The sequence below is a fragment of the Aphelocoma coerulescens genome, chromosome 14 (assembly GCF_041296385.1).
Source record: "Aphelocoma coerulescens isolate FSJ_1873_10779 chromosome 14, UR_Acoe_1.0, whole genome shotgun sequence".
Taxonomy (NCBI): domain Eukaryota; kingdom Metazoa; phylum Chordata; class Aves; order Passeriformes; family Corvidae; genus Aphelocoma; species Aphelocoma coerulescens.
The window spans coordinates 12,431,993-12,445,958 of NC_091028.1; the positions used below are offsets into that span (position 1 = coordinate 12,431,993).

Here is a 13,966-nt window from a genome sequence, read left to right on the forward strand (position 1 = left end):
TAGAAACCAGAGTTGGGACTCTCTCACAGACCATTCCCCCTTAAGCTCCTGATCCAGCCAGGGATCATTTCCTCCCCATTTCCACATGCCACCACCAACCAGGGAGGTAGCCATGTGTCCTCAAAGTGGAAGGGATGGTCATTCCATCACAAGCCACTAAGAGATCACCCAGCCACGTCACTCACTGTAGCCCAGCCCATCAAAGACCATCTCCCCCTACACCTTAGGGTGCACAACAGGCTTTGTAGGTCTGATCCTCTTTGCTGCACATCAAAACCTGTCTTGAGTAGTCAGGACACCTGAATGCTACCTTAGAAATTGTGTTTGCCCAAGAGTAGGGTGTGAATGAGCACCAGTCCTCAGCTGGCCACATGGTGAATGTGGATGTTAGGGGTGGAAAGGGACATTTCTTTCCAGAAGCTGGGTAAGAATGATACCAGATTTGCCTAAATAAAATCAACCAAGGAAATCCCTGCTGCGACATCGCTCTCTTGGCAGATCAATCACATCATTCATTCCCTGCCAATCCAGGCACCTGGCCAGGAGCAGGGGCTGGTCACGGGGCAGGAGGACACGGCTGAGGTTTGTGTGATTTTGGCATTGGGAAAATACTGCAGTTTTGCTTAGAGGGCTAATAGAAGGTGAAGGTCCCTTGTATGTGGATCATCAGATATTACCAGGAATTCCTTTCACTGGCTGAGAGATGTTTGATCAGCTCTAGTCCTGCCAAGTCCAGGCTTCTCAGACAGGCCCCCAGAGTGGTGTAGTGTGTCAGAGAAGGGCAAGAGCTTGGGGAGACACATAAAAGCACATGGTTCCTCCATCATGCACCAGAAATGCAGCTGGACTCCAACAGCAGGGACTGAGCAAACCAAGGTCTTGAAATGATGATAAGCTTGGAATGAACAGAGTGCCTGGGGATATGCATGGATAGCCTCTGGCTTTCCTCTGCTTTATTGTTTTCTTTTCTCCCCCTTTTTAGTTGTCTCTCAAAACAATCCACTTGTTCCTTGCACCCTCTTCCTTGGATCACAACATGGCTCTGACTCAAGGCCACAGCAGAGTAAAAGATGTTATTTTCACTTTGTTTTAATCACATGCATCATAAACAGTGTAATGTCACAATGTTAAATCTGAACAGGAACTTATTCCAAAAATGCAATTACAGCTGCCCCCTAATCATTCCTTTGTTCCTCAGGTATAAGACAGAGCACATTCCTGATGGAAAAGGCAAAGATGATCCTGCCTTCCCAGTCCTTTCCATTGAGGAGAAATCATTCAGTAAGGAGTCAGCCCTGATCCATCCTTGCCTTTGGATGAGACCTCTGAAGGTTGCAGCTTTGCTCCGGCCTTTCCTCAGTGCTCAGACTGGCCATCCCCAAAACATCCTTCTGTTTACAGTTTCAAGGACTTGTGAGGAAGAGGTGGGTGTAGAAAACCACAACACATGATTCCACAAACCAGACATTTCTGAATCTCTTAAGAGGTTTTTAGTGTTTTTCCAGCCTATAAAGAATGCTAACGGGAAACCATCCTGTTCTTGTAGCAAAGGGCCCATTGGGAATGCAAAAAGGTGCCAAAGGGTATCTTTTCCCCCCAAAAAAGAACAGAAAACATGTTTTGGAAGTAGCAGTGGTCTTGATGGCAAGTCAGGAAAGTTGGAGATGGTGAGACTTCCTCCAGCCTGGAATAAATCCATCACCACTGGGACGAGGGAGTCGACTCAAATTCTGGTTGTCATAATGTAACCCAAGGCTTCAACAAACTTTGCTCTCATGGCCATGCCTTCAGCAAAACAGGCACAAACCCAGACAAAACCAGGCCTGCTGGGATCTCTGTGTCATCCCTCTGATAAGGCTGAGCAGCGTTTGAAAGAAATTGCCCTTTCTATTTGTGCTTTTTTAGGGGCTGATAAAGACAGATAATTTTTCATGGAGGAAAAGTGATGAAATTATTTATAAGGGTAATACTTCGTGCTTATATGGCCACCAGTTGCATCCATAGCCACTGCTGCAGGAGCACCCCACATTTTCATTGTTCCCCAGAAACGAGTGCAAACGACCACAGACAAATGGGCAAAAGCATTTCAAGTACAAATAAATAAAGAGATGCCACAAAAATCAGGCCGAGACAGAGATCATGCCCTGACTCCTGGACACATCCCCCCCAACTCCTGCCAGCAGCTGATCTCACTCCATTGCCATCTGCACCAATCTCTCCTGACACATCCCCAGCTCTGCTGCTGCCTTCAGGGTTTTATCTGCTGCCTCCTCCAGCCAAAACACGGCCAAGGGTGAAGGGGGCTGCAGAGCAAGAGAGGTCTGGGATTCTACACTGCTGGAAGCAAAACTTCAGGGCTGGCTGTTTATAGCTGTTTTGCACAGTTTTTAGGGGAATTAGATGCCCTCCAAGTCTGTGACCCTCATCTGTCCCTTGAGGAAAAACTCCATAAAAAAATTAAGCCCTGCAATTACAATGGTCAGTTAAACTCTCTGGAGCAGGGCCGGCACAGCAGACTTGCAGAGAGGAATCATGTGCTGGTATTGAGGGGATCAAAGGGAACAAATTAATCCTTCTTCCAAATTTCGATCAGTTTTCCTGTTCATGACCTGGGGCTTGAAACTGGGTGGAGAACTGATAGAGACAAGCTCCTGCCCAGAGGTATTTTTGAAGAATAGAGGCCTTTTGAAGGGGAAGGGGCTGCAGCAGCTGGGGGTGCAGCTCTGGAGGATTCCACCAGAATTTCACTTCCCAACCTCACAGTCAAGCTCAGTATTTTTGCTGTGGCCAAGTGCTGCACAGGAGCCAGCTGGAATGTTCCAGAGAGAACACTGCTGTGGGATGGGATAGGGACTATCCTAGTCAGGATCTGTAGATAAAGCAGCAATTGCTGCTTGTAAGGCTTACACAAACTAGGAAGGGCTACCTGAGAAAGAGAGATGTCTCTCAGGAGGCAAAGCTGACAGAAGTGACAACCTCCCACGTGGGTTCTCCCTTTCCCACCAGTTGTCCTCATTGGGACTGGATCCACGAGCTCAGAAATGCTCTGGTTCATCCCCAGATCAACAAGGGGAAAGTCGGGTTCATAATCCTTTGTGCTTGAGCTGTGCCCGAGCTCCCAGGGCCAAGGTCCCCTCTGGCAGTTTCACGGATCTCCTGTGGAGCATCTGCTGATGCTTGATCAGAGCTGCCCCTCGGTGTCACTGACAGCACTGGCAATCACCACACACCCCAGCAGCAAACTCCATCAATCTCCTCACAGGCTGGTGAGCAAACAGCTCCCACGTCAGCCACAGTCACGTCTCACCAGCACAGCAGCAGCCTGGGGATGTGGGGCTGACTGACTGACACCGGCCGTGCCAGCCTTAGCAAGGGACAATTGAATATCAGCCTGGGTCCTGCCTGGTGGCAGGAAAGGTGGGGAGGGAAAGGGCAAGGACTTGTTGCCAATGCAGTGACAAAACCTTTGAGGAAAGTTCTTAAAAACAAGAATGTCACACAGGTTGCCTCTGCCCCATACTCACTTTGCAACTTGATAGCTTCTGTTTTCAACATGACCACCCCTGTACAAAAAATACCCCAAACCTACCAAATTTGATGCTGGAGGTTTAGCTACTTTCTCAGTGCTAGAAGGTAGCTCTGGTGAAGAAAGGCAGGAGGAGGGCAGGTGTTAGCCATTTAACTAAAAATTCCCTTTCTCCTCTCGTTTCAATGTCCCCCTGAGCATCTCCTGGTGGACAACAGCTGGTCCGCGGCAGAGATCTTCACTCATAATAAGCAGCTGCCTTGTGGTGCAGCTCAGTGACCCTGGCCCCTTGTCTATGGCATCTCTAATTTCCCACATCCCCAAGGGCTGTTTTCCCAGCACAGAAACACCTGCTAGAAGTGCAGACCTTATCAGCAGTGACTTTCTGCTTCGCATCTCTGAGTCCTTATCTAAGAGGCTGCTTATTCCACCCCGTGGGCTGTCAAACTCCTTAAAGGCTCAGGAGTCACAGGTGCTTGCTGGCAGGACTGAGGGACAAGCAGGGCAAATGTACCACCTTTTTCTGAAGAGTATGAGGAAAACAGAGGAAAGGAGTAGTAACTCTCAGTTCTGATGGGGAAGAGGCATTTTTGAGGCCCCAGGCAGGCCCAGGATGCAGCTAGAAAAGAGTGTCTGCTGGAAAGCAGAGGGATGTTTCTTTAATTGCAGTTAAAGAGAGGTTTGTAAAGCCATTTTAACACACAGCATCTCCATCCAGAGCCAGCTCAGTCAGAAAAGCACACCTCCCAGGCCTGATTTTGTATGCATGGTGGCAGGTACTAGCTGCAGTCATGAAAGGCTGGAGAGGGATTATTTTCTGAAAGAAAGGCTCAGCTCTTGAGTTGAAGAATTGGAAGCTGATGGTATCACTTTTTTTGGCAGCTGAGTTATTGTGCATCACTGTTGCCTGAGGAAAGGGTGACAGAAATTAACCTGATGCCCAGATTTGCTGGCCCTCCAGTCCCACAGTCTGTCCAAGACTCTCTTGCCAAAGCTAGATGCAATTTATCATGTTATTTCTTCAAGCCATGTGGACATCACCAACCAAATCTCTGGTTTTAGCGGAGCACAAGACAACAGCCTACAGAGATTTGGATGTTTTCTCTGCACCATCACATTATTGTAAGACTTTTGGAGTCTTAAAAAGCACTCATAAAGATCCAAGTAAACTATAAAAAGAACTGTCATAACACCCTTGTGCAGGTGAGGGAACCAAGGCACCTGCAGGAAATGAAAGCAGAAAAGGAAGGAGGGAACCAGGTGCTTCTGTCTCCAGCCTGATGCTCTCACCCTGCAGCTCTTGCCCTGGCCCTGGAGCCTATGGGTAGGCTGAGTGGGGTTTTCATGATCTATCAGGTGTTGCCCCAAGCCTTAATGAGTCAACATGAGGCCCCATGCTGGACCCCTGCAGGCTGCACTGCTGAGTCTGCCCCTTGTCTTCAGTGAGGCCCAGGGGTGCTCAGCAGCCCAAGGAGTTTCCATCCACCTGTACTCAGACACCATCACTGTGCTCTCCCATACTAATGAGCATTTTTCTAGCTCGTTTCATGCTCCAGCCCACACAATGATCAAAGAGCCACCACCAACCCTTCATTTTCCTCTGCTTACTCCATACATCCCTTTTCCAAGGACTTAACAACTGCTGTGTGATCTACAGCACAAAAAGCTTGCTGGTTTCAAAAACTGGGGGCAAAACTGAGATGCAGCTATTTCACCTCGTAACCTCCTCCGCCTTTGCGCCGAGCTGCGGCTGCTGTCAGCTTTCATTTCCTGAAGTTACTCTGTGCTGTGAACACACACTGGAAGCAGAGAGACAGACGCAGTCAGTGGTGATGAGAGGGCAGTGATTGTACTTCAGTAAATTGCCTGAGCCTTTCCACATGAGTCACTGCACAGAGAGAGGTGAGGCATTGGGAGAAAAAAGTTTGCAACTGATCCTGACAGGAGTTTAACAGGCCCTCAAAGCCTCTGCCTGCCTGGTTGTCTTTAGTTGTGGGGATTCCTTCTAAAAGGCTGCTGAATATAAATAACAACTCACAGATTATCTTATGCTGTCAAAACATTGGAGAACATTCAGAACTAGAATCACATCTCTCCCTGCTTCCCAGCTGATCCTCTCTTGAAACCAGAGAGCACAAATCCTAAGAATTTCCTGATTGCAGGTATAAAATATAGGAAAGCTGATTTTTAAACATATAACCCTTGACTGATCACTAAGCCCTTGTTGCAAATGTGCTCAAGTTCCAAGTCTATTGCAACCTGATCCCTGAGGTATCTGCTTTGTGACAGCTACTGGCAAAGTATCACCTAGGCTGAGAGTAAGTAATCTTGCTCAGAAAGACAAACTCCCTCCTATTGTATTCTCTAAAATCTTTATCTCCTCTCTGACACTAGCAGATCTGTGGGCCCTGAGAGTGGTTTCTTTTCTGCAGAGCCTTTCCTTCCTGCCTCCCCGCATTTCCCCTCTGCAAGCCTCTGCAGCTGGGAAAAGGCAAAACAGTGGCAAATTTAAAGCCTTTGTCAGACTTCTCCCAGATGGCAATCAGATGAGGAAACCCAGGAAGATTTGTCATCTAGAAAGCCCTTTATTAGCCTGTTGCACCTGGGTATAGAGCACCAAGGAAGGTGTATTGATATTCAAATGTGGAGCATGCAGGTAGAAGGATGGAGGGAGGGTTTGACAGCCCCTGCTCATAATGCTGTTTCCCCTGGCAGCACCACTCCTTGGTAGCATCAGTGGCAAACTGCTTGGAGTCATAACAGGATGAAATGGAGCCCCACAAACCTGCTCTGACCACCAGATTTCCTCAGTCACCAAATCTGCTTGATTTGGGCTTTGCTTTCAGTCTTGTTCTAAATATTTCTCCCCAGGGTTTGTGGTGCCTGTACTTAGCAAGAGAGTGAGAGCACCACACAGAACATGGGCACGGAGGAAATCCCATTACTGCTGTAAATGGTCCTAGATCACAGTTCCAGGGAGAGAAGGGCTGAATGAATGCAGGCAGTGTTGGAGGATTGCTTTATGTGTCAGCTGCCTCCTCTGCCAAGTCCTGGCTCTCTTAACTTCTCAAAGGCTTGACTTGATGCTCATTTTCACTTCAAAATCTTCTCTGTAAATGTGTGCAGTGATTTAGGGATCTAAAGCACTGATTTATCCTTAAAACACTCACTTTTTACTCGTTACACATCCATTTAGGGTCTTCCATTCAGTGAGAGAGGGTCAAGCTCACTTGGTGTGGCTGAGGGTTTAAACAGGGGCTCTGCAGGAGCAGGTTTAAGCCTTGTATTCCCAACCTGCTACTTGTCTGAATTTCTGCACAAACCACAGGCAAAGACATCTGAAAGACAGATTTTTCAATCACTCCAATGCCAAAATGGTGTTTCATTGTTCTTGAGCGGGTGAACACTGTATTAGACAAATTATTCTGTTCAAAATTATCATTTTCTTTCAGCCACTACATTTCCGGAGCACTCAATCTAAAAGGCGCCCAATGAAAAGGACAGAAGATATGAAATTTGGCACATATCTGTTTATGAAAACTGACCACTGAATATTCTCAGACATAAAAATGTACCCATTCTCCACTTAAAATCCTCAAAAGGACACTGGCAATAGTTTAAATGTTTCAATTTTTGATTGAGGGAAGACTGGTGGGAGAACAAAGATTTTCACTCTCATGGAAGTAATTACAAGTAACAAACATCAATTCCCAGATGTTTTTCGTTTGCTTCGCTGTTTTATTTTCAAAGAATCTGAAGTGCACTTGGCATCTCCTTTGTATTGCCTTTGATTGTGAGCAGCGTTGGCCTCTTATTTTCTCCTGGATTCACAGCAGCATCAAAGCGCTGACATCTGTGAATGTAACACGGGAGCCGTGATGAGGAGCTGGATCATGGGGCCAGAAATAGCTCGTGTCCGCCCCAAAACTGCGGTGCTGGAGCAGCGCCGGCACGGGGACGAAGCAGTCACCAGCAGAGGGAGCGGCAAAGCCGGCTCAGAGATCCCCGGGCCGATGGCACAGAGGATTTGGGGAGTTTTGCTGCTGGGTTAGAGATTTGTAAGGAAATGTCCCAGAGAAGAGCAGGTATTTTTTTTTTATCCAGTGTGAGTTAACACACGGTGATGTTGTTACTCTCTGCTGATGGCAAGAGAGGCAGGATTCAGTATCACTTGTGGTTATCTCAGCGTTAGAAATGCTCACACACAACAGCCCAACAGGGTCCTGGGAGGGGGAAGGAGCGTGCACAGCACAGGAGCAGATGTGAGGGCTGGGGGGCTCTCCTGTGTCCCCCAGGTTCTCCTGTGTCCCTGCCATCGGTCAAAAAGAGTGAGGGGCAGAAGGGGTAAGTGGCAATGAAGGTGGGTTTTACCCAGTGCTTTCCAAGGGCAGTCTAAACAGCACCTCCTGGCAAAAGCAGGTGGGAAACAATTTCGCCAGTGCTCACCCCTAACAGCCTGGAACGTGCTGCTAGCTCACCTAACACAAGCAGCACTGTTGGCAGTCTGTCCCGGTAGCACCAATCCAGCCCTGCTTGGCTGAGACAGGCCCTAATGCTGTTTCATCTGTGTGAAGTGAGCAGAACCCAACCCACCTACCTGCTGGGCAAGCACAGGAGGAGAGAGCAGCTACAGCCTCGCAACAGGCCTTTACCTCAAACTGTGCCCGCTGAGACACATCAGGCATGTCGGGATGTGCACTGGGAGAAAGCCAAGAGAGCCAAGAGCCCTTTGGTCGGGTGCCAGGCATCACACAGGGGTCAGGGATGTGGGTGCGTTGGGAGCCACACAGGGCTGTGTATTCCCCAAATCCTGGCAGAGAGCCTGGGTACCAGGGAGAAAAGTTTGAGTAGGGAGAGCACATGAGTTGCTGTAAGTAGATGCACAACCAGAGGATTTGCTCTACCTTCACACTCTCAAGGTCCAGCACAAGCTGGAAAACCCTCAGGGTTTCCTGAATTTACACCCATTGTTGGGACAGGCAGAGCATCACTGCGGCTCTGTGTGACACCCAGCTCTTGCTGCAGTGGGAGCAGGGAGGTTGTGCTGAGGCTGCGAGGCTAAATTTACCCTGGCCCGGGACTCTGATGCGCAGTGGGCAGGGCAGGTTTGGGCACATGTAGCTGGCATGGGAAATGTGAGGTTTTTTGAGATTCTGGCAAAGCCCCAAAGTGGCTGACTCACTCCTCTCAGGTCAGTTGTTCACAGCTGTAACTCCAGTGAGACTGGTGGGTTATTTCTGATGCGCTTTGCTGTATGATCACAGCCCAGCCCCTTGCCCTTGCTGCTGAAGGATGGCTCCTGTCTCCAGTGGACTTTATTTAGCTTCCACTTCAAATCTGTTCTGTAAGAGGCAAACCAATGTGCAAAGGGTACAGCATTTCTTTCAGTTGGATATTCCCCATCTTGACTTATCTGGGCACTTTGAACTTGTTAGAATCAATGAACTCATTATAATCAATGCCCTGTCCTCTCTGTCAGCTGTACACAGCGTATGGATTCGTCATTTGCTGCTAGAGATGACTTGGCACTTGTGAGTTGTGTCAACGGATGCAAAAGCAGATTCATTCTCATTATATCAAACCATTGATTAACTTAGCAATTTAGTCCTGAAGTCCTAAAGGTTCCTCAGCAGTAAATCATGCACAAATAAAGTACACCGAGGAGAAAAAAAAGAAGTTAAATGTATTTATTAGCTTGAATATTTGGAAGGCAACTACCTGAACAAAACAACCCCAGGCACATTTCTGCACTCTCTTCCCTTGTATTCTGTTAATACCCTACTAAAAATGTTGACTTAAACACCTCCATCCTGTGTTTTCCGTGTGTAATGGCAGGTCTGCCATAGGGAGGCTGTCAGGGGCTGGCAAGGGCTCGGGCACGTGGAGATTTCCAATTGCCAGCTCCGAGGCTGGTCCCTGTAGTTGCCTCATTGCAACAGATCTACTTGCTCATGGAACAGCTGTGAAACTGAAGCCGATTTTAGGTATCCATGGGAGTATCCGTGCATTTCACTGCATGGAATAATGTGTACCTTGTGCTCTGGGCAACACTCTGCAATTAATCCGTGGAAGTTGTTTGTCTCTGAAGCCCTATAAATACACATACACAAAACTATAGGAGAATGAGCAGTTACATGCTTAAAGCAAATGCATTCTCACACAGGAGAGGTTTGCAGGCTGGTCACATTTGCCTGCCACCCCCCCTCCCAGTCTAGCTCCACTACTGATCTTTCTTTCATTTCACGTAAGGCTGACCAAAAATATTTACTTTATTCTTTCACATGCATAGAATAAAGAGGATGGGGAATTTCCCAGTGAAATCAAGGGCACGCACCATTCAGTGGCAAACAGCCTCCACTTCGTTACTTTGCTCTCCGTCAGAGAAGGCAAAGAGAATAAAAACTAAACAACTCAGGCAGAGGTACCAATTCCCCTCATCAAACATTTTCCCCTGTGATTCACTGGCATCCTCTGAGCACCTCCAGTCAAAAGTTCCATTTTACAAACCAACCTTGCTCCCCAGCCAAGCCCTTCAACTTTTCAAGCGACTTTTTCCGTGACCATTCCTTTTCCCCATTCCTTCAGTTTAATAAAAGAGACCAGAAGTTGGGTTTCTTTGTGCAGCGCTCCTCGTTCGGGTGAGCTCCCGTCACACCTGTGGTGGTGTTAACCCTCAGCGTGCCGAGATCCGCAAGAACCTCAGGATGGTGGGGGATGTTAAAGTGAAGCGCCCGGGCCCCTCCCCGCTCTGCTACAGCTGAACCCAGGGACCCCGGGAGAGGAGGAGGAGGAGGAGGAGACCATCAGGAACAGTCCAAGACCGTACCAGCCCCTGCCCGGTCCCTGCCCGGTCCCTGCCCGTTCCGGGCGGAGCTGTCCCTTCAGCACCGCGGCCGGGCCGGGCTCTTGGCTCCAGGAGGGAGGGGCGGCTGGCACGGTTCGGCTCGGCTCAGTCCATCCCGGCCCGGCCCGGCCCGGGCAGGGGCTCGGCTCGGCTCGGCTCGGCTGGTCCCAGCTTAGTCTATCCCGGGCCGGGCCCCGGATGGCCCCAGCCAGCGCTGCCGGCGGAGGGGCGGGGGAATCCTTTGCGGGGGGAGGGTGGTGGGTGCGTGTGCGTGTTCTTGGGGTGCGAAGGGGCTGCGGGGGTTGAGCCGCACCTGCGTGTGCGGGGAGGGGTGCACGGGAAGGGACTGGGGGTGCAAAGAGGGCGCGGCCACGCAGAGGTGCGGGAGTGGGTGCGGGGGGTGGGGGTAAGGAGGGAGCGGGGCCATGGATGCTCAGGGTGCCTGCGGGTGCGCAGGGCACCTGTAGGAAGGTGCGTGCAGCCGAGTGTGTGCAAGGGGGGCGTGCACAGAGTGTGCGGGTCTACAGAGGTGCGTGTGCGCTCAGGGGCGTGTGTAGGGTCTGTCGGGGTCCGCGTGTGTGAGTGCGCGGGGGTCTCAGAACGGGGCTCTGTGTGTGTGTGGCTTTGTGGGTGTGCGGGGCGTGCAAGGTGTGCGGGGCTGTGTGCGGGGTGCGCGGGGGTGTGTGCGGGGTTCTGTGCGGGGTGTGCAGCGTGTGCGCGCCGCGGGGAGTGCGCCGGGCTGGCGGTGCGGTGGGTGCGAGCACGCGCGTGTGGCAGCGGGTCGGGCGCTGCCGCCGCACACACGCACGGACACACGGACACACGGACACGGGGACACACGGACGTACACACGCACACATCCACGGCAGAGCTGCCGGCGGGAGGACCCCGGCCGGAGCTGCCCGCCCTCCGCCCGGTGAGTGCCGCCGCGCCGCGGGACCGCGGGAGAGACGGGGAACCGGGGGGGACCGGGGGTCTCGGGGCAGCCCGGGACAGGGGTCCGGCAGCTCGGCCGCGGGACACGCAACTTTCGGGGGAAGAAGGGAGTGAGGGACCGAGGGCTGCAGGGGTCCGGGGCTCCTTCCCCGTCCTCCCAGCGGAGGCGCCGTCTCTCCGCGGCCGGGCAGGGGCTCCCGCCGGCCCCGCCGCCGCTGCCGGACCGGTGCCGGTGCCGGTGCCGGTACCGCGCTGCCCAGCCCGGCCGCCCCGCGCTACGGCCGCTTCTCAACTAAGTTGCGGATAAGCTGCTGCTGGCCCGGCAGCTCCCTGTGAAGGGCGATCGCTGCCCCGAGCCCCCGCTGACCCCTTCTCTCCACACCCTCTCTTGCAGGCGGGGCTGATCCCAGCTCGCCATGTCCGGTGCACTGGAAGCAGCGCAGCAGGCTCTGCCCCGTTAGCCCAGATTGCCCGAGGGGAGGACTCAGGCATGGATTCCTCCCCTCCAGAACCTGGGGCCCCCCCTGACCCTCTGCAGCTCTGGCAGGAGGAGAACCAGACCCAAGGCGGGCTCTGGAACGGCAGTCAGGAGCTGGGGTGGGAAGAGCTGGAGAAGATGCTCTTCCTCTTTGCGAAGGAGCCTGTAACCATCAGCCTCACAGTGATGTACTTGGTGTCCTTTGTGGTGGGCTTCGTGGGCAACATCATGTCCATCAGGGTGCTGACCCGCAAGCGCCGGAGTCGGGTGTCCAGCCTGAGTGCCACCCGCAGCCTCCTCATCAACCTGGCCGTGTGTGACCTCATGGTAGTGTGCATCTGCATGCCCATCACTGTGGGCAACCTCATCTACAAAGCCTGGGTGTACGGGGACTTCCTCTGCCGGGCAGTGCCCTTCATCCAGGCTGTTTCTGTCTCTGCCAGCGTCCTCAGCCTGACCGTGATCAGTGTGAACCGCTACTACAGCGTGCACAACCCGCTCAACGCCCGGTCTTTCTTCACCCAGAAGAGGATCCTCAGCACCATCCTGGTGGTGTGGTTGTTGTCCTCAGGGATATGCATGCCTCTCATCTTCATGAACAAACGGGATGAGATCGGGGTGGTGGAGGGCTTGCCCCTGGTGTTTTCCATCTGCAGGGAGATTTGGCCTCAGGAGAGGCTCAAGCAAGCCTACAATTTCCTGCTCTTCTGTGCCCTGTACTGCCTGCCCGTCCTGTTCAACATGGTCATCTGCTTCCTCACGGTGCGCCGGCTGTGGAGCCGCAGCAGCCAGCTGAAGGAGAGCTCTGCCCTGAACCGATCCCTGCCGGCCTCCAGGCTGAAGGTCCGCAGGAAGGTGGCACAGATGGTGGTGGCCCTGGTCCTGCTGTTTGCCATCTCTTGGCTGCCCGTCTACCTGATGGACATCTGGATTGATTTCAACATCCCCAAATCTTTGCAGGATGTGACTCCTTCTCCTTGGATCCTGCAGCTCAGACCTTTTGCCCAGTGGCTTGGCCTCACCAATTCCAGCCTCAACCCCATATGCTATTGCTTTGTTGGGAACCTCTACAGATCAGCCAAGGAAATGAAGAGCAAATACCACCAAAGGATGGTCTCTCTCTTTAACTTCTCTCTTTCTGAAGGGACAACCCATTCCTCAGTCCCAGAGCTGCTCTCTTACCCGAGTTCAGTGGACCCTGCAAAGAAAGGACCCTCCACCACCCCATCCATGGGCAGGAGATGTCAGGGAAATCATGGCCATAAGAAACAGTGTGGACACTTGAACTCCTGCCAGCATCCACCTCTGAACACTGTCTCCAGTGAGAACACTTCCTTGTAATTCTGCTCAGGAAGTGCCACTCATACCCTCATCTGCATTTAAGGACTCTAGAGATCTTTCTGAACCCGGTATTTTAATGATGGAAAAGAGCTTTCTTCTAATAACTCTTGATACAAATGTTCAAAAATGCTGTGACAGGGAAAGAAACAGGTAATGAGATAAAAAGATGATGTATTTTAACTCAGATGAAATTTTAAGACAAATTTATTTTTACTGGGGACAACTGGATGTGCAGCCCGTTGCCCAGTCAACAGTCACATAATTAGACAGATCAAGTTCCCAGCGAGTGAGCTCTCCCTGCAGCTCCATCCCTGGATGCAGAGATGCTGTTTGGATACAGCAACGATTTGACTGCTTGCTGCTGCTCACACTTGCTGATGAAGAGCAGCGATAAGAGGCACTCTCTACTCCAAATCCATCAGTTGTAGTTGCGAGCAGTGAAGAAAAGCTGGAAACAGCATCATAAAAACTAATAGTAAATGGAGAATTTCACACACTTCACCACTTGAGATTTCATTGTCTGCTCGTATTGTTTCACTCCTCCCTGCAAATAAATTCTCCTTATGTGAAGAGACCATGCCAGAAGTACTAAAACAACCATCCCCATTCCACATTTGGGAATTCAGAAGGGATAATGGGGCTTCAGCCATGATTTAGGAAATGCAACAGGAAAATATTTTTTGGGGCATCAGCTCTCTTTCTTACAGCAGTGTTCCTGCGTGTGGAGTGGAAAGAACTGGGCATCTGTTAACATGATTTGCACTTGAAAAACCAGCCTTGTTCAGCTGTGTCTGTATCAAACAAAGTCAATGGCATGTGAAAATAAAAATAGAAAGTGGTT

General features: G+C 51.1%; 1 protein-coding gene across 1 annotated transcript; it reads left to right on the forward strand.

The window, feature by feature from the left end:
• The first annotated feature begins 11,796 nt into the window (after positions 1 to 11,796).
• LOC138118732 (galanin receptor type 1-like) lies at positions 11,797 to 13,125 on the forward strand. Its single transcript, XM_069029910.1, has one exon. It carries the CDS (start codon positions 11,797 to 11,799, stop codon positions 13,123 to 13,125), a length of 1,329 nt encoding a protein of 442 aa, XP_068886011.1.
• Positions 13,126 to 13,966: the final 841 nt, after the last annotated feature.

What these genes read in the sequence shown, in the direction of transcription:
- LOC138118732 (XM_069029910.1), top strand. Translation starts at nt 11,797, where the DNA reads ATGGATTCCTCCCCTCCAGAACCTGGGGCCCCCCCTGACCCTCTGCAG.